Source organism: Phyllobates terribilis, unplaced genomic scaffold (genome assembly GCF_046119375.1).
Source record: "Phyllobates terribilis strain yellow unplaced genomic scaffold, ASM4611937v1 Scaffold_4__5_contigs__length_816908805, whole genome shotgun sequence".
NCBI lineage: Eukaryota > Metazoa > Chordata > Amphibia > Anura > Dendrobatidae > Phyllobates > Phyllobates terribilis.
This window is the reverse complement of record NW_027362764.1, coordinates 236208439-236229752: the sequence shown is the minus strand read 5'-3', so window position 1 is coordinate 236229752 and position 21314 is coordinate 236208439. Positions and strand designations below refer to the sequence as shown.

The following is a 21314-nucleotide window of genomic DNA, read 5'->3' as shown; positions in this document are numbered from 1 at the left end:
GGTACTGCCTAGCTGCGGAGGATGGCACCAGATATGCGAGATATGGTGCCACCTCTCAATGGTGGCTCTCTGTCTCTCCCTAGTCGTCCCTGTTTCAATCATGTATGATACAAGTTAAACACAGGTGACATCAGGTATATATAGAAGTTTAGGAAGTCCACTGTAACTGAGTAAAATTTAAATATTTTTTTTGATAACTTATCATTCGATTCTTGTCCTTATTAGACTTATTGCCACATTGCCTTGACGCGTTTCGCCATCTGGTAGATTCATCAGGAGGCTTGATGTCTCAACAGTAAGAAGATAAATACAGCCCCATTGTGGTTGTTTGTCATTTAGTATATCTGAACTACCGTATATAATTATCTGTAGGTATATTTTTGTTATAATACAGATGATATCCGTTTTCATCAACTGTAGGTCATCCAAACTGATTATCCTACATAGGTATTTTTACTGCACAGGATCTTTTTGGTGATTTTTTTTTTAAATATAATAAACAATTGTTTTAAGGGTATGTATGTTCACCTTGGTAGATCATTCTCAACATGTAGCTCCACTTTTCTTCACTTCTTGTCAAATGTGCTTTATCAGAAGTTTGTGCTTAAGGTTTTTGGTTCCTGTAAAAATCTCAGAAGCCCACTACCTCTAACTGGGTAGGGGGGTGTCTGATATGTGTTCAACTGCCACGGACCTAGATAGGAGCCCTTACATTTACTAATTGGAGGTATCATTATAATCAAGCTACAAGTACAGTAATGCTGAACACAATGCTACTCTATAGTTCCAGGATCGGAGGACAACCATATTACACTAACAAATAAAATGTACATTCAGAAATAGAATCTCGTTACCATAAAATTATCAGATTATGAGATTTTTTTTTTTTTAAAAAAAGAAAAGAATACGTTACCTCTGATACAGTAAGATTGCGGTTTTGCCAGATTTTTTGGGTTTCTGCTATTTCGTTTTTATGCAGAAATTGAGGATTTGGTTTCACCAAGGAGTTTCGGGTTTCAATAAACTTGCTAGTTAAAGCCCACACACGAGATTGCCACCTTTGAACACCAGGTATTGCATCGGCTGTAAAACAACACACACTTCTAAGCAAGGAACATAAAATGACCACTATACCAATAATAATACAATTATTGCCAGCATGTTCCGCAGCACTGGGTGAGGCTAGCCAAAGACGTCACAAGGCGGCCATAACATTGTTTGTGATATCTTACAGCTATTCTACCCTAGTTTATCTGGTAACTCCTGAGTTACCAGGCCAAATGTTACAAATAGACAAATGTCACTCTATGTCTCTTCAGAATGTTTCAATATGTCCCAGTGATTCTGAGATTATTTTTTTCCGTCATGCATTGCACTTTATGTTGGTGGTTAATTTAGGTCAATAGGTTTGGCATTTACCATATTTATGAAAGTATCAGAAATTTTAAGAAAGTCGCTCAATATGTTTTGCATTTATTCATTATCACCTTACCGATACTGGTACGTCATATGCCAGCTTCCTGAGTTTGATGTGGGCTCGCATGCCAAGCCCGCATCTGTCCCGGCAGATGATGGCCGTGTTATTCACAATCTCTGACAGTGGCATTTAACATGTGCTGCCAGGGAAGGTGCGTCGTTCCACGGGCCCGTGACGTGATCGCGGGGCTCCGATGGGTTGCCATGACAGCCAGGGGTCTGCAGAAGTAGGGTGCCAGGAATAGCATACAGCTGATACCTGCTGCATTTTCACCCACTATGTGATTCTACTCTTTCGGTTCTAAGGTCAGTAAAAAGGCGTATTGACTATCTAACCCCCCTGAACACAGGAACACACAGGGAAAAACCAACTCCTCTTTGTAAGAGGACAGCAGAGAACCACCATTGTTAATCTGATTTATAGTCCAATCAAACCATTATAATGGTCCGGTGCAATGAAGGAGCTCTCCTGCTATCAGTCCTGTATAAAGCTTGAGCTCAGGTCATGCATATTTTACACTCAGAACAGATATCTACCGCCATCAAACTCTACAATACATCAACATGAGCTTAACAATGATCTTCTTTAGGTTTCAGCGATTCACTTGTATTAACCATGGATACTTACAATTCCCACACACGTAAGTAGACAGCATAAAATGAGGGAAAGAACAACTGAAGACAAGTATTAATCTGGGCATCTTTGACCTACACCTCCCAAAATTGTAAAACACTTGATGCTCAATACCAATCTAGCCTGGAAACTTCACAGAACCTAGAAATGTACACACAAATGAAGAGATGTGGAAATTCTACTGTGGCATACTGGTGGATATGTGACCACCCTCTTTATCCGGCAATTGTGGGGAACCTTGACTGTGTGTGTAATGGACACTGTCAGGATTCACCAATATGCAGTAACAGAGTGACTGCAGAAATTTACAACCCCTTTAACAGGCGATCATGTTCTGCATAGACACATTACTTTTACAAGAGTGAGAGCTACTCTGTAGTTTTCCTCTGCCTCATAAATTGGGTTCAGAACAAGAATACTATTTTAGGCAAATCGATTCCTTAAAGAGATTTTCCAAGATCATCAAAAGTTGGCAAAATGGAGGGACTAAAATAACTAAACCACCAATACTTTACTGGTAGAACCATTAACCCTTTCAGAACCAGGCAATTTATCGTTTTTGTGCTTTATTTTTTTCCTCCTCCAAAAGCCAAAATTTTATGCAAAATACAAATTTGGTGCTAAAACAACATTTTAGTGGAAAAAACGTAACTATATTTTAACAAGTTCTGTGAAGCAACTATGGGTTCAACATGCTCAACACAGCCCTAGTTGAATTCCTTGATGGGTCTAGTTTCCAAAATGTGGTCACTTGTGGGGAGGAGTGGCTGCTGTTTTGGTACCTCAGGGGCTCTGCAAATGAGACACGATGTCTGCAATCTATACCAGCCAAATTTACATTCCAAATATCAAATGTCGCTTCTTCCCCTCCGAGTCATGCCGTGTGTCCAAACAATACTTTTTGATTACATGTGGGGTATCATCTTGCTTAGAAGAAGGTGGGCTAACAAACTCTTTCCTTTTCCAAAAGTGAAAAATTTGGGGATAAAGCAAGATTTTCGTGAAAAAAATTAACATTTTCAATATGACAACCTAATATTATCAAATTCAGTGTAGTACCTTTAGGTTCAAAATGCTCGCTATACCCCTGGATAAAATCCTTGAGGGGTGTAGTTTCCAAGATGGGGTCACTTGTTGGGGGTTTCTGCTGTTTAGGCACCTGCAACTTGGTGGCAGCAATCTCTTTCTGACAAATTTGTGTTCCAAAGATCAAATAGTGTTTCTACCCTTCTGAGCCCTGCTGTTTGTCCTGATAGAGGTTTATGTTTTTAAAAATGAAAAAAATGGGGCTAGAGCAACATATTAGAAGAAAAATTACAATTTAGTTTTTTTTTCATTCCACTTTGCATTCATTTCTGTGTAGCACCTGAAAGTTTAAAACATTTCTTGACAACAGTTTTGAAGTATTTGAGAGGTGTGGTTTTTAAGATGGTATCACTTTTGGAAGTTTCCAACATGAAATTGGAGAAATGAGAAATTGCTCCTCAACTGGTAACCCCTCTAACATCCTAGCAAAATAAAATGACGATTGAAAAATGATGCAGATGTAAAGCAGACATATGGGAAATGTTATGTATTAATATTTTATGCAGCATGACTAACTGGTTTAAGGATATAAAAATTGAAAGTTGCAAATGTTTCACCACAATTCCGATATTTTCACAAATAAACTCAAAATATATAAACCTAAATATACCACTAACAAAGTACAATATGTCACGGAAAAACAATCTCAGGATCAGTGGGATACTCTGCGATCTCCTGCTGTAATGTCTGTATACTCTTTTCCTTCCTCCCCTGCCCAGGAGATGTGGTATGTACATGTTCAGACACAGACAATTTTTAAAATGAACTTTTGTTCGTGGGAAAACCCCTTTAAGGTCAAATTTGGCTTGGTTACAAAGGGGCTAAATGCCTCACCACGCTAGCCCTGCTGCTCCAGTGCTCCGCACTTGGCTGCAGTGATGGCTTACCATCTACCAAGGTGCAGCCAATTACTAGCCTAGCCTCAGCAGTTTCGTGTTACACACGAAACCGGAAATTAACTAAAAACCTGCCCTGATCATTTCAATCCATTACATGTATCTGAATCTATACACAAAGGCCGAGTTCACTCGTTTGACATTTACAGTCCGAGTACACACCACGATCTCTGAACCAGCCATGGGTCTCCTGACCCAAACTCAGCAGCCCTAGATATGTCTATGAGACTGCTGAGTTTGGGTCAGGCGATCTATGGCTGGGCCACACATTGCTGTCCATATATAGACCTTGTATGTTGGACATGTGAAACCAGCATAATGGTGTGTTGATATGCTATATTGGTTTATTAGTTCAGTCTGGCTTATTAGCTCAAATCACAGTTTTTGCTTTAAATGAACGATAAACCGATTCATTTCGATACAAGTGTGCAAAATCAAACACATTCTGTGCCACTTTTTTGGCCACATTTAACAAAACGTTTTAATTGAAACTGCAGTCTAAGGGGTAACATCTCTCCTTGTGGAGTGACAATTCTGACATGTCAGTGTAAGGAGACTTCTAGGCCATGCAATGCTCCTCTGGGAAATTAAATAAGCAAATTGGCTCTTCAGAGAGGAAGAGGACTGGTACTCAAATGACACCTACAGTGGGTATGAAATGTATTCAGACCCCTTTAAATTCTTCAGTCTTTGTTTCATTGCAGCCATTTGGTAAATTCTAAAAAGTAAATTTTTTTTCTCATTAACCACTTCGCGCCAGAGCCTGTTTTTGCCTTCGTGACCGGGACAATTTTTTCAATTCTGACCACTGCCAGTTTATGAAGTAATTACCCTGGAACGCTTCAACGTATTCCCCTGATTCTGAGATTGTTTTTTCGTGACATATTGTACTTCATGATAGTGGTAAAATTTCTTTGATATCACTTGCGTTTATTTGTGAAAAAATCGGAAATTTGGCGAAAATTTAGAAAATTTTGCAATTTTCAAACTTTGAATTTTCATGCCCTTAAATCAGAGAGATATGTCACACAAAATAGTTAATAAATAACATTTCCCACATGTCTACTTTACATCAGCACAATTTTGGAACCCAAATTTTTTTTTGTTAGGGAGCTATAAGGGTTAAAAGTTGACCAGCGATTTCTCATTTTTCCAACAAAATTTACAAAAACATTTTTTTAGGGACCACATCATATTTGAAGTCACTTTGAGGGGTCTTTATGACAGAAGATACCCAAAAGTGACACCATTCTAAAAACTGCACCCCTCAAGGTGCTCAAAACCACATTCAAGAACTTTATTAACCCTTCAGGTGCTTCACAGGAATTTTTGGAATGTGGAAGAAAAAAATTAACATTTAACTTTTTTCACAAAAATGTTACTTTAGACCCAATTTTTTTATTTTCACAGGGGTAACATGAAAAAATGGACCCCAAATTTTTTTGTGCAATTTCTCTTGAGCGTGCTGATACCCCATATGTGAGGGAAAACCACTGTTTGGGCGCACGGCAGGGTTCGGAAGGGAAGGAGCGCCATTTGACTTTTTGAATGTAAAATTTGTCTGAATAATTAGCGGACGCTATGTTGCGTTTGGAGAGCTCCTGATGTGCCTAAACAGTGGAAACCCCCCACAAGTGACACCATTTTGGAAACTAGACCCCTTAGGGAACTTATCTAGATGTGTGGTGAGCACCTTGAACCCCAAGGTGCTTCACAGAAGTTTATAATATTGAGCTGTAAAAATAAAATTTTCACATTTTTCCCACAAAACCGTTTTTCATCCCTTAATTTTGCATTATCATAAGGGTAATAGGATAAATTGCACCATGAAATTTGTTATGCAATTTTTCCTGAACACGCTGATACCCCATATGTGGAGGCAAATTACTGTTTGGGCACATGGCAGGGTTTGAAAGGGAAGGAGCGCCATTTGACTTTTTGAATGTAAAATTTGTTTGAATAATTAGCGGACGCCATGTCACATTTGGGGAGCCCCTAATGTGCCTAAACAGTGGAAACCCCCCACAAGTGCCACCATTTTGGAAACTAGACCCCTTAGGGAACTTATCTAGATGTGTGGTGAGCACCTTGCACCCCCAGCTGCTTCACAGAAGTTTATAATATTGAGCCGTAAAAATAAAAGTTTCACATTTTTCCCTCAAAAAATGTTTTTCATTCCCTAATTTTGTATTATCATAAGGGTAACAGGATAAATTGCACCACGAAATTTGTTGTGCAATTTCTCCTGAACACGCCGATACCCCATATGTGGAGGCAAATTACTGTTTGGGCACATGGCAAGGTTTGAAAGGGAAGGAGCGCCATTTGACTTTTTGAATGTAAAATTTGTTTGAATAATTAGCGGACGCCATGTCACATTTGGGGAGCCCCTAATGTGCCTAAACAGCGGAAACCCCCCACAAGTGCCACCATTTTGGAAACTAGACCCCTTAGGGAACTTATCTAGATGTGTGGTGAGCACCTTGCACCCCCAGCTGCTTCACAGAAGTTTATAATATTGAGCCGTAAAAATAAAATTTTCACATTTTTCCCATAAAAAATGTTTTTCATTCCCTAATTTTGCATTATCATAAGGGTAACAGGATAAATTGCACCATGAAATTTGTTGTACAATTTCTCCTGAGTACGCCGATACCCCATATGTGGGGGAAAACCACTGCTTTGGTGTACGGCAGGGTTCGGAAGAGAAAGAAGCGCTATGTTGGCTGGGATAGGCAGCAGACACCATGTCACATTTGAGAGCCCCTGACATGCCAAAACAGCAGAAACCCCCACAAGTGACCCCATTTTGTAAACTACACCTCTCAAGGAATTCATCTAGGGAAGTAGTGAGCATTTTTTAATTTTTAAATTTATACCATTGGGCAGTGAAAAAAGCATAATTATATTTTTACCACAAAAAAATGTTTTACCCTCAGATTTTACATTTTCACACAGGGCAATGGGTAAAAATGGTGCCGAAATGTGTCACTGTTATGTTCTGCTACCAGAGCTAAGGAAAGAGAGGAGATCTGTCCCTACGATAGAACTCAGCTTAATCCCTACGATGTAACAGGGGACCTGATCCTGCGATCAGACCTGCTAAAGTCCTAAGCTAGTCTGTACGGAGACCTATAGATGTGGGGAGGGAATCCCTACAAGTACTAAGGACTGGGAGGAATATGGGACACCTCCTAACAGAAATAGTAGCAGACAGACGAACAAACAAAATATATAGAACATAGAGGTCAGTAGACCAAGCAAACTAACAGAGCAAGACACAGAGCACAGGCTAGCTAGAAAGTAGATATACAATGAAGTCCAGCAAAGCCAGAAGGGCGGAGCAGGATTAAATAGGCCAACAAGGTCATGTGACCAGCAAAGGAAAAAAGACCTAAGAGCAAGGTTCTAACAGTACCCCCCCTTCTAAGAGGATCCTCCGGATCCCCTAGGACCAGGCTTATCAGGAAATCTCCTGTGCTTTAAGAATCTCATTTTCCAAAACGGAGTCCAAAGCAGCTATCACAACACCTTCTTGTAAAATGTTCTCCTCTTTCTCAGCACCGACTATGGGACAAAAACTGCGAGACAAGGCATCCGCCTTAACATTCTTAGTACCAGGGATGTAAGTAACGGAGAAATTAAACCGCGAGAAAAACAGTGCCCACCTAGCCTGACGGGCATTCAGGCGCTTGGCAGCATCAAGATATATCAGATTTTTATGATCCGTAAGAACCAGAACGGGAAATTCCGCACCTTCCAAGAAGTGGCGCCAGTGTTCAAATGCGAGTTTAATAGCCAATAATTCCCGATTACCAATATCGTAATTCAGTTCAGTCTCCGAAAATTTTTTTGAAAAAAAAGCACAGGGATGTAATCCATCCCCGTTATCCTGAGACAATACTGCGCCAACCCCCACAGAGGAAGCATCAACCTCAACCAAAAACGGCCTAGTAACATCAGGCTGCATAAGGATGGGAGCAGAGGTGAACCTCTCCTTGAGATACACAAAAGCTTCAATGGCCTCAGAAGACCACTGAACCGCATCAGCACCTTTCCTGGTGAGATCAGTCAGAGGTTTGACAATACTAGAAAAATTTTTTATGAATTTTCTATAGTAATTGGCGAAACCCAAAAACCTCTGTATCGATTTCAAACCAATAGGCCTAGGCCATTCCTGCACAGCCTGAACCTTAACCGGATCCATCTCAAAACCTTTGCTGGAGATAATGTAGCCCAAAAAACTAATTCTCTGTACAGCGAACTCACATTTCTCCAGCTTAGCAAAAAGCGAATTGTCCATTAATAACTGTAGTACCTCACGCACGCTCCGCCAATGAGACTCCAGATCTGGCGAATAAATCAAAATGTCATCCAAATACACAACCACATTTTTACCGATCAAAGGTCTAAGGATGTCATTAATCAGATTCTGAAAAAATGCAGGAGCATTAGTAAGACCAAAAGGCATAACCAGATTCTCAAAATGACCCACAGGAGTGTTAAAAGCAGTCTTCCATTCATCACCCTCCTTCATGAACAACAGATTGTATGCCCCCTTAAGGTCAATTTTAGAGAACCACTTGGCCCCCAATAACTGGTTAAACAGATCAGGAATCAATGGCAGTGGGTAAGGATTGCGTACCGTAATTTTGTTAATCTCACGAAAATCCAGACAAGGACGTAAACCGCCGTCCTTTTTTTTTACAAAAAAAAATCCAACCGCCACAGGAGACTTAGAGGGCCTAATGTGACCGGCGGCCAAACTTGTCTGTATGTATTCCTCCAAAGCCTTCCTCTCAGGAATAGTAAGGTTAAATAAACGACTTTTAGGAAGAGTCGCTCCAGGGACAAATTCAATAGAACAATCATAGTCTCTATGGGGAGGCAAAACCTGCTATTCTTTCTCAGAAAAAACTCTCCAAAAATCCTGAATAGGAACAGGCAATTCTCCCCTATCCAAAGCTGCAATACGCCCGTTACAACACTTGTCATAACATTTATGGCTCCAGGATTTAATTTCACTGGTAGACCAATCAGGTACAGGATTGTGAAATTTTAACCAGGGCAATCCCAATATTACTGGAGAAGGCAAGTTATTCAACACTACCAAATCCAATTTCTCATGGTGAACACCATTAATAGTGAGAGGAAATTCACAGACCTTGAGAGTAATATTCTTCAAAGGGGAACCATCCACAGAAACCACAGCAATGGGGGATGATAAAGGTTCAGGTTTTAAATTGAGTCTTTCCACGAATCCCCCATCAATTACATTCAGTGTAGACCCGCAATCAACAAACACCCGAAATTCCATTAATTTTTTCTGAGCAATCGTGGAAGCAGCTAAAAATATACCCTTGGAATTTAAACAGGCAATACGGGCGTGACTGACCATTTTTTTTTCTTTCTTCATACGAAGCTCACAGCCTTTAATCAAATGACCAGATTTTCCGCAATAGAAGCACAAGCCTTCAGAAAATCGACGATGTTTTTCTTGAGAGCGAGGTGCCACCGATCCAATCTCCATCGGTTCACCACTGTTAGCACACACATTCTCATAACCAGAAACTGACATAGCAGAGGATTTGCTCTCATTAACCCTTGAACGCAGTCTTCTATCCACCCGTATAGCTAATTGCATAGCCTGTTGCAAATCTTCAGGTGTAGGATAAGCAATTAGCAGGTCTTTAACCCTTTCACTGAGCCCAGCAAGAAATAGACTTTTCAGAGCAGAATCGTTCCACCCTGTTTGAGTCGACCAACGACGGAAATGAGTACAATATTTTTCCACATTACCTGATCCTTGTTTTAAACGTCTCAACTCAGTCTCAGCTGATGCGACACGGTCAGGATCATCATATAATAGTCCCAAAGCAGAAAAAAAACTATCCACTGATCTGAAGCATGAATCACTAGGTTGCAAAGAAAAGGCCCACTCCTGAGGCTCTTTGCGCAAAAGTGACATTATGAACCCTACGCGCTGGGATTCATCCCCAGAGGACTTAGGTCTCAAACGAAAATACAATAAGCAAGCATTTTTAAATGAAAAAAATTCTCGGTGTTCACCAAAAAATAAATCCGGCAAACATACCTTAGGCTCCAAGAAATGTGCTCCAGGACAGTTACTCACGTGCTGACGGAGCTCGGCCACCTCCAGAGAGAGTCCCTGCAGGCGATGAACCAAATCCTGAACCGACACCATGATGGAACAGAAAAATCTTTCCTTAGAGAATTTGCTGGCTGGACTTACTGTTATGTTCTGCTACCAGAGCTAAGGAAAGAGAGGAGATCTGTCCCTACGATAGAACTCAGCTTAATCCCTACGATGTAACAGGGGACCTGATCCTGCGATCAGACCTGCTAAAGTCCTAAGCTAGTCTGTACGGAGACCTATAGATGTGGGGAGGGAATCCCTACAAGTACTAAGGACTGGGAGGAATATGGGACACCTCCTAACAGAAATAGTAGCAGACAGACGAACAAACAAAATATATAGAACATAGAGGTCAGTAGACCAAGCAAACTAACAGAGCAAGACACAGAGCACAGGCTAGCTAGAAAGTAGATATACAATGAAGTCCAGCAAAGCCAGAAGGGCGGAGCAGGATTAAATAGGCCAACAAGGTCATGTGACCAGCAAAGGAAAAAAGACCTAAGAGCAAGGTTCTAACAGTCACACAATTTCTTCTAAAAGTGTCAATACCCCATATGTGGCTGTATCGTACCACTTAGGTGAGATTTGAGGGGGAAGGAGCGCTATTTGACAAGTGGAGAACAAATTATTGTAGAATAGGCATTTGGATTTGGGAGCACAAAATTTTCTGAATTTCTTTTGGGGGGCAAGGACCATTTTGCTTTTCCAGAGCCTTTCTGCTACCAGTAACTTGGAAGTCCCTTATATTTTTAACAGATGATGGACCTGAGTGGGGACTAGCTTTTTTTGAGGACTGAGTTGAAGCTTTTATTGGGAACATTTTACGTAACATTTATCCGGCGCTCTAGGCTGAGCACTTACATCGGGGTTTCCATCTAATTTTCCAAGTGATGTAATTCAGATGAAACCCCTGCGGGATCCATTCACTGTAATGAGGCAGCAGAGTTACTCTGGACTCCGTCTGGCCTCTGTTTAGTGGTGTCCTTTTTTCAGAAGTGCACAAAACTGTGGCCAACCGCACTTTTATGCACGCCTAAAACAAATGACACCGTGGGATCCCAGGCTAGACGGCATCCACAGTGGCCTATATCTGCCTCATTACAGGGAATCTTCCATCATGGGTTCTGGCTGAATCACGTATTTCAGAGATTTACACGGAAACTCTGGTGTAAGTGCTCAGCGCAGAGCACAGGATAAATGTGAGCAGAGCCTTACTGGGATCTTTGGGAGACATAATAAACAAATCAGTAGCAGGTGAATAATATTTGTTTTATTTATTTTTTATGCCGTTCCTCGTGTGATATAACTGATTAGATTACTTTATTCTTCGGGTCGGTGCGATTACAGAGATACCAGATTTATATCGGGTTTTTATGACTGACAGCTGTCACACACTAAAATACGCTTTTTTTGCAAAATCTAGTTTTTGCATCACCATATTTTGAGAGCTATAATTTTTCCATATTTCGGCCGATAGAGTCATGTGACGGCTTGTTTTTTGCGGGACGAGTTGACAATTTTCTTGGAACCATTTTTGGGCACGTGACATTTTTTGATCGCTTTCTATTCCGTTTTTTGGGAGGTAAAGTTAACAAAAACAAACACTTCAGGAATTGTTTTTTGAGTTTTTTTTTATGCCGTTCTGCGTGTGGTAAAAGTGATTAGGCAGCGTTATTCTTCGGGTCAGTACGTTTACAGCGATACTACACTTACTGTATTTTTTTATGTTTTGGCGCTTTTACACAATAAAACAATTTTATAGAAAAAAAAATATTTTTTTTGCATTGCTTTATTCTGAGCGCTATAACTTTTTTATTTTTCGGCTGATGGAGCTGTATGGCGGCTTTTTTTTTGCGGAACAAGATGACGTTTTCAGCGGTACCATTTTTATTTCTATTCTGCTTTTTGATCGCATTTTTTTCCACTTTTTGTTTGGCGATATGATGAAAAAGCATATTTTTTTGCTCCGTTTTTTATTTATTTTTATTACGGTGTGCACAGAAGGAGTTAATTAGTGTGACAGTTTTATAGCTCGGGTTGTTTCGGACGTGGCGATACCAAATATGTGTACTTTTTTTGGTTTTGTAATAATTTACGGATTTATTGGTTTAATATTTTATTTATTTATGTTTATTTATTTTGTGTTTTTTTTTTTTTAATAGTTTAAAAACTTTTTTTTTACTTTTTTTTACATTTTTACTTAGTCCCTGTATGGGACATTAATTTTTATTTTTCTGATCACTGATCTCATGTAATGTAATAGACATATATTACATTACATGAGATCTTCCCTGACTGTTTCAGTCAGAGTCTCCTGTCTGGTATCAGCTACATACAGGCTGAAGCCAGACAGGAAGGACACCATATATGGCAGAGCTGGAGGCGGTCATGTGACCTCCAGCTGCCATAGCAACCCCAGGTCCTCAAACGAAACGGAGGTCTTCGGAGGTAAGTAAGACGACCCCCTCTCTTCCTGCTGTCTCCTATATGCCGCGATCACTATAGATCACAGCATATAGAAGACAGCAAAGGGTTAACATCACTGGGACCTGATCTAATCAGGTCCCGATGATGTACCCTGTCAGAGCTAACGCTCTGCACCGGAATCGCAGTGCTTGCAGGACCCTGGGGGTCCTGAGCACTGCGAGACCACCCACCGTTTTTAAACGTCGGCGCTGCACAGAGCCCGGCAAGCGCCGACGTTTATCTACAGTGGGCGGTCGGGAACCGGTTAAACTACACTCTGCATCCCATCTTGGCTGAAAAAAAACAGAAACGTAGACATTTTTGCAAATTTATTAAAAAAAAAAACTGAAATATCACATGGTCATAAGTATTCAGACCCTTTGCTCAGTATTGAGTAGAAGCACCCTTTTGAGCTAGTACAGCCATGAGTCTTCTTGGCAATGATGCAACAAGTTTTTCACACCTGGATTTGGGAATCCTCCGCCATTCTTCCTTGCAGATCCTCTCCAGTTCCGTCAGGTTGGATGGTGAACGTTGGTGGACAGCCATTTTCAGGTCTCTCCGGAGATGCTCAATTGGGTTTAGGTCAGGTGTCTGGCTGGGCCAGTCAAGAATGGTCACAGAGTTGTTCTGTGACTCCTTTGTTATTTTAGCTGTGTGCTTAGGGTCATTGTCTTGTAGGAAGTTGAACCTTCGGCCAAGTCTGAGGTCCAGAGCACTCTGGAAGAGGTTTTCATCCAGGATATCTCTGTACTTGGCCACATGTTTCCTTCAATTGCAACCAGTCGTCCTGTCTCTGCAGCGGAAAAACACCCCAATAACATAATGCTGCCACCACCATGTTTCACTGTTGTTGATTGTATTGGGCAGGTGATGAGCAGTGCCTGGTTTTCTCCATACATACCGCTTAGAATTATCACCAAAAAGTTCTATCTTCGTCTCATCAGACCAGAGAGTCTTATTTCTCATAGTCTGGGAGTCCTTCTTGTGTTTTTGAACAAACTCTATGCGGGCTTTCATATGTCTTGAACTGAGGAGATGCTTTCGTCAGGCCACTCTGCCATAAAGGCCCGACTGGTGGAGGGCTGCAGTGATAGTTGACTTTGTGGAACTTTCTCCCATCTCCCCACTGCATCTCTGGAGCTCAGCCACAGTGATCTTGGGGTTCTTCTTTACCTCTTTCACCAAGGCTCTTCTCCCATGATTGCTCAGTTTGGCTGGATGACCAGGTCTAAGAAGACTTCTGGTGGTCCCAAACTTCTTCCATTTAAGGATTAAATGGGCAATTCCTTTGAGCTCATGATTCTCATTTGGACTGACATTCACTGTGAGCTGTGAGGTCTTATATAGACAGGTGTGTGCCTTTACAAATCAAGTCCTATCAGTTTAATTAAACACAGCTGGACTCCAATGAAGGACTAGAACCATCTCAAGGAGGATCACAAGGAAATGGACAGCATGTGACTTAAATATGAGTGTCTGAGCAAAGGGTCTGAATACTTATGACCATGTGATATTTCAGTTTTTCTTTTTTAATAAATTTGCAAAAAATTCTACATTTCTGTTTTTTTCAGTCAAGATGGGGTGCAGAGTGTACTTTAATGAGAAAAAAAAATGAACTTTTTAGAATTTACCAAACGGCTGCAATAAAACAAAAAGTGAAAAATGTAAAGGGGTCTGAATACTTTCCGTACCCACTGTATTAGAAATAGCAATTCGAAAAGTCAATATTGACCAGTTAATGAGCCTTACCATATGACTTAAAAGCCAAATCAAAATCTAAATTTGGAGATACGTGTTTCGCAGTATTGCCCCTTATCAGTGCAACGCATGAGATCTGATTTTGTTGTATGAGAAGCCTTTGACTGGGATCTTTGGAGGAAAAGGGTCGATTATTGACTTTTAGGATTACTACTTCCAATAGGTGGTGATAGAGTTCAAGCCTCTTCCTCTCAGAAGAGGCAATGTGCATAATTGAAATGCAGAAGCACACAAGGCAGGACTTTGTGACATGCCAGCTTCCCAACTATAGAAACAGAACTGAAGCGTACATACTCTTTATATCCCATAATATGTCCTGCTCTGGAGGGGCAGCAAATAACAGATATAGACGAGTGGTGTCAATGCCATATTTCTTCACCATTTCGTCAGGATCCACTCCATTGTGCTTAGATTTGCTCATCTTTTCCCATGTAACTTGCAGTTTTTCTCCAGTCTTGGTATGGACTGGTTCATTGCCTTCAAGAAAAAACACGGGAAGATTTAAAGAACAGTTTCCATAAAACTAGAACAAACCTATTCTAAAGTGGCCATTACAAAGGCACGGATGACACTTATTAGGGACAAACTGATCTACCACTTGATCACTGGTATCTAAGCATACCTATATATTTTAAAAGGGTTTTGCATGAATATGGCTTTTTTAGTCCCATCAGCATGTTCTAAGTAAAAATAATAAAAGTAAATATACTAAACCTATTCAACTCCAGCAAAGCCTCTACCTCACTACTGCTAGGCTTTGCTGACAGGCTGAAGCGGTGACATCATGACTGCAGGGCACGTGACCTGCAATCATTCACTGGGCTCATTGGTCTCATGCTAAATACATCAGAAAATGCTCTTATATTCATTATTCATGATTTCACCACTGTAGCCCATCAATAAAGACTGGGAGAGGCAATCGAGAGGCATCACTGAATAAGTGGAGGGTGGGTAATGCTGATTTTGGTTTTTACCTAATGCAAGCTGATGGGGTTAAAAAACATGCATGAAAAACCCCTTTAGATACAAAAAAATAATATAATATTGTTTTATGTTCCAACTAATAACTAATGTACCTCTAACTGCCCTACTTGCTGCTCAGGGTTGTATTTAGGTTACAGAACTAGTACTATACCCTGTACTGACTTTGCCACTGGCATAAAAAAAGGAGCCATTATTGAACCCAATGTGGCTCTGAACGCATGTGTGTGTGCTTGTATGTGTATAATATATACAGTATATATATATATATATATACAGTACAGACCAAAAGTTTGGACACACCTTCTCATTTAAAGATTTTTCTGTATTTTCATGAATTTGAAAATTGTACATTCACACTGAAGGCATCAAAACTATGAATTAACACATGTGGAATTATATACTTAACAAAAAAGTGTGAAACAACTGAAAATATGTCTTATATTCTAGGTTCTTCAAAGTAGCCACCTTTTGCTTTGATGACTGCTTTGCACACTCTTGGCATTCTCTTGATGAGCTTCAAGAGGTAGTCACCGGAAATGGTCTTCCAACAATCTTGAAGGAGTTCCCAGAGATGCTTAGTACTTGTTGGCCCTTTTGCCTTCACTCTGCGGTCCAGCTCACCCCAAAGCATCTCGATTAGGTTCAGATCTGGTGACTGTGGAGGCCAGGTCATCTGGCGTAGCACCCCATCACTCTCCTTCTTGGTCAAATAGCCCTTACACAGCCTGGAGGTGTGTTTGGGGTCATTGTCCTGTTGAAAAATAAATGATGGTCCAACTAAACGCAAACCGGATGGAATAGCATGCCGCTGCAAGATGCTGTGGTAGCCATGCTGGTTCAGTATGCCTTCAATTTTGCATAAATCCCCAACAGTGTCACCAGCAAAGCACCCCCACACCATCACACCTCTTCCTCTATGCTTCACGGTGGGAACCAGGCATGTAGAGTCCATCCGTTCACCTTTTCTGCGTCGCACAAAGACACGGTGGTTGGAACCAAAGATCTCAAATTTGGACTCATCATACCAAAGCACAAATTTCCACTGGTCTAATGTCCATTCCTTGTGTTCTTTAACCCAAACAAGTCTCTTCTGCTTGATGCCTGTCCTTAGCAGTGGTTTCCTAGCAGATATTTTACCATGAAGGCCTGCTGCACAAAGTCTCCTCTTAACAGTTGTTGAAGAGAAGTGTCTGCTGCTAGAACTCTGTGTGGCATTGACCTGGTCTCTAATCTGAGCTGCTGTTAACATGCGATTTCTGAGGCTGGTGACTCGGATAAGCTTATCCTCAGAAGCAGAGGTGACTCTTGGTCTTCCTTTCCTGGGGCGGTTCTCATGTGAGACAGTTTCTGTGTAGCACTTGATAGTTTTTGCAACTGCACTTGGGGACACTTTCAAAGTTTTCCCAATTTTTCGCACTGACTGACCTTCATTTGTTAAAGTAATGACGGCCACTCGTTTTTCTTTACTTAGCTGCTTTTTTCTTGCCATAATACAAATTCTAACAGTCTATTCAGTAGGACTATCAGCTGTGTATCCACCAGACTTCTGCACAACACAACTGATGGTCCCAACCCCATTTATAAGGCAAGAAATCCCTAACAGGGCACACCTGTGAAATGAAAACAATTTCCGGTGACTACCTCTTGAAGCTCATCAAGAGAATGCCAAGAGTGTGCAAAGCAGTCATCAAAGCAAAAGGTGGCTACTTTGAAGAACCTAGAAAATAAGACATATTTTCAGTTGTTTCACACTTTTTTGTTAAGTATATAATTCCACATGTGTTAATTCATAGTTTTGATGCCTTCAGTGTGAATGTACAATTTTCATAGTCATGAAAATACAGAAAAATCTTTAAATGAGAAGATGTGTCCAAACTTTTGGTCTGTACTGTATATATATATATATATATATATATATATATATATATATATATATATATATATACATACACACATATGCATCCATACAGCGGGTGAAATAAGTATTGAACAAGTCACCAATTTTCTAAGTAAATATATTTCTAAAGGTGCTATTGACATGAAATTCTCACCAGATGTCGGTAACAACCCATCCAATCCACACAGGCAAAGAAATCAAAGAATAGATGTAAGTAAATTAAGTTCTGTGTAATAATGAGAAATGACACAGACAAAAAGTATTGAACACACTTACTGAAATGTATTTAATACTTCGTACAAAAGCCTTTGTTGGTGATGACAGCCTCAAGACGCCTCCTATATGTAAAAACTAGTCGCATGCATTGCTCAGGTGTGATTTTGGCCCATTCTTCCACACAAACACTCTTCATATCCCGAAAGTTCCATGGGCTCCTTCTATGAACTCTGAGCTTTAGTTTTTTCCATAAATTTTCTATTGGATCCAGGTCAGGGGATTGGCTGGGCCATTCTAGCAGCTTTATTTTCATTCTCTGAAATCAATTGAGCGTTTCCTTGGCTGTGTGTTGAGGGATCATTGTCTTGCTGAAATGTCCACCCTGATTTCATCTTCATCTTCCTGGTAGACAGCAGATTTTTATCAAGAATGTCTTGGTACATTTGTACATTCATCCTTCCTTCAATTATAAGAAGTTTGCGAGTGCCACATGCTGAAAAACAATTCCCACCTCCAAACTTCACTGTTGGTATCGTATTTTTAGGGTGATATGCAGTGCCTTTTGGTCATCAAACATGGTGAGTAATATGGCATCCAAAAAGTTCATCTGACCAGAATAAATTCGCCCAATATTTCACAGGCTTGTCTAAATGTTGTTGAGCAAACTTTAACCCCTTTACGACATAGGGCATACTAGTATTACAGCTGACATGTGCCCGCAACAGCCGCGGGTCGTGATCCACCCGCGGCTGTTAACATGTTAAATGCCGCTGTCAATCTCTGACAGCGGCATTTAACTCGCGCTTCCGGGAAGCGCCTCACTTACCCCGCCCATCGGCGACCCCGTCACATAATCGCGGGTCGCCGATGGGTGGTCATGACAACCCTGGGTCTGCAGCAGACACCAGTTGTTGTCATGATCTGGTCGCTATGAGCGCCACCTAGTGGTCGGCGCTCATAGCACAGGACCATTTCTGCTCGTCCCCTGTATACAGCAGAGCCGATCAAATGAGTGCTGCTTCTAGTCTCCTATGGAGACTATAGAAGCAAGCAAAAAGTGAAAAAAAAATGTTTTAAAAAATCTTAAAAAAAATAAAAATATATAAAAGTTTAAATCACCCCCCTTTCGTCCCATTCAAAATAAAATAATTAAAAAAAAACCCCACATACACATATTTGGTATCGCCGTGTTCAGAATCGCCCAATCCATCAACATAAAAAAAGAATTAATCCGATCGGTAAACGGCGTAACGAGAAAAAAATTCTAAACGCCAGAATTACGTTTTTTGGTCGCCACAAAATTGCAATAAAATGCAATAATGGGTGATCAAAACATCAGATCTACCCCAAAATAGCATCAATAAAAACTTCAGCTCGGTGCGCAAAAAATAAGCCCTCACCTGGCCCCAGATCCCAAAATATGGAGACGCTACGGGTCTCAGAAAATGGCACCTTTTTTTTTTTTTACCAAAATTGGAATTTTTTTTCACCACTTAAATAAAAAAGAACCTGTACATGTTTGGTGTCTAGAAACTCGTAATGACCTGGAGAATAATAATGGCAGGTCAGTTTTAGCATTCAGTGAATGTGGTAAAAAAAATAAAAAAAAAATATCTGTGGTATTGCACTTTTTTTGCAATTTCACGGCGCTTGGAATTTTTTTCCCGTTTTCCCGTACACGATATGGTAAAACTAGTAATGGCATTGAAAAGTACAACTCGTCCCGCAAAAAATAAGCCCTCACATGGCCATATTGACCAAACAATAAAAACGCTATGGCTCTGGGAACAAGGGGAGCAAAAAACGAAAACACAAAAACGGAAAATGCTCTGGTCCTTAAGGGGTTAAACGTGCTTGAACATACTTTTTGGTCAGCAATTGAGTCTTGCGTGGTGGGCATGCATAGAGGCTATGAAGGTTGAGTGCATTAATTATGTAGTTTTCTTTGAAACAATTGTACCTGCTGATTCGAGGTCGTTCTGTAGCTCTCCACAGGTGATCCTTGGCAGCTGGACAACTCTTCTGATAATTCTTTTCTCTCCTCTGTCTGAAATATTGCGGGGAGGACCTGGTCATGGCCAGTTTATGCTGAAATGATGTTCTTTCCACTTCCATATTATGGCCCAAACAGTGCTCATTGGAACCTTTACTAGTTTAGAAATTCTTCTGTAACCAATGCCATCAGTATGTTTTGCAACGATAAGGTTGTGAAGGTCTTCAGACAGCTCACTGGTTTTATTGATCACGAGATGTTTCTTGTGTAGCACCTTGGTAATGAGACACCTTTTTATAGGCCAGTTTCAGTTGAACCAGCTGATATTATTTTTCACTAAGTGGCAGGATAGCTTTCTAATCACTGATAGATTTCAGCTTGTGTCATGACTAGTGTTGAGCGATACCTTGCGATATCGGGTAATATCGGATTGGATCGGACCGATACCCAAAAAATATCGGATATCGCCGATTCCGATACCGGAAACCAATGCAAGTCAATGGGACACAAATATCGGAATGAAAATAAACCCTTTCTTTCCGTGTAGGTTAATTCTACATGAAAGAAAACAACTAAGAATAATGTAGAATGTATTACATGAAAAGCCGGCAATTCAGCAGCGGCATACACTGTTACCCGACAATTTAGAACAGAAAGAATAGAGCATCACACATAGATTAGATAGATAGAAACAGGTCAGTCACATATATAAGAAGTACAGTGACAGTGTTGCTTACTGTACTTGTCATTTAGTGTTAAAGGATTTATTAAAAAAAATAAGAGTGTTTTCATGCACCGTCTCTTTAAAAAAGCCGGCCGGCAATTCAGCATCGGTACCCGACAATTTAGAATAGAAAGAATAGAGCATCACACATAGATAAGATACATAGAAACATGTCAGTCACATATACAGTCATATGAAAAAGTTTGGGCACCCCTATTAATCTTAAGCTTAATGTTTTATAAAAATTGGTGTTTTTGCAACAGCTATTTCAGTTTGATATATGTAATAACTGTTGGACACAGTAATGTTTCTGCCTTGAAATGAGGTTTATTGTGCTAACAGAAAATGTGCAATCTGCATTCAAACAAAATTTGACCGGTGCATAAGTATGGGCACCCTTATCATTTTCTTGTTTTAAATACTCCTGCCTACTTTTTACTGACTTACTAAAGCACTTTTTTTGGTTTTGTAACCTCATTGAGCTTTGAACTTTATAGCCAGGTGTATGCAATCATGAGAAAAGCTACTTAAAGTGGCCACTTGCAAGTTGTTCTCCTGTTTGAATCTCCTCTGAAGAGTGGCATCATGGGCTCCTCAAAACAACTGTCAAATGATCTGAAAACAAAGATTATTCAACATAGTTGTTCAGGGGAAGGATACAAAAAGCTGTCTCAGAGATTTAACCTGTCAGTTTCCACTGTGAGGAACATAGTAAGGAAATGGAAGAACATAGGGACAGTTCTTGTTAAGGCCAGAAGTGTCAGGACAAGAAAAACATCAGAAAGGCAGAGAAGAAGAATGGTGAGATCAGTCAAGGACAATCCTCAGACCACCTCCAGAGATCTGCAGCATCAACTTGCTGCAGATGGTGTCACTGTGCATCGGTCAACTATACAACGCACTTTGCACAAGGAGAAGCTGTATGGGAGAGTGATGCGAAAGAAGCCGTTTCTGCAAGTACGCACAAACAGAGTCGGCTGAGGTATGCAAAAGCACATTTGAAGAAGCCTATTTCTTTTTGGAA

The 21314-nt window shown here is 40.4% G+C and overlaps 1 protein-coding gene across 4 annotated transcripts in view; it reads right to left on the bottom strand.

The window, feature by feature from the left end:
- LARS2 (leucyl-tRNA synthetase 2, mitochondrial) overlaps window positions 1–21314 on the bottom strand; it is a 278140-nt gene that overhangs the window by 44390 nt on the left and 212436 nt on the right. For all 4 annotated transcript variants that reach the window (XM_073678171.1, XM_073678167.1, XM_073678169.1 and 1 more), the window contains exons 16-17: window positions 14771–14953; window positions 914–1083 (exon numbers count right to left, since the gene is read on the bottom strand). In XM_073678171.1, the coding sequence (XP_073534272.1) occupies window positions 914–1083; window positions 14771–14953 (353 nt within the window). The remainder of the gene's footprint in view (window positions 1–913; window positions 1084–14770; window positions 14954–21314) is intronic.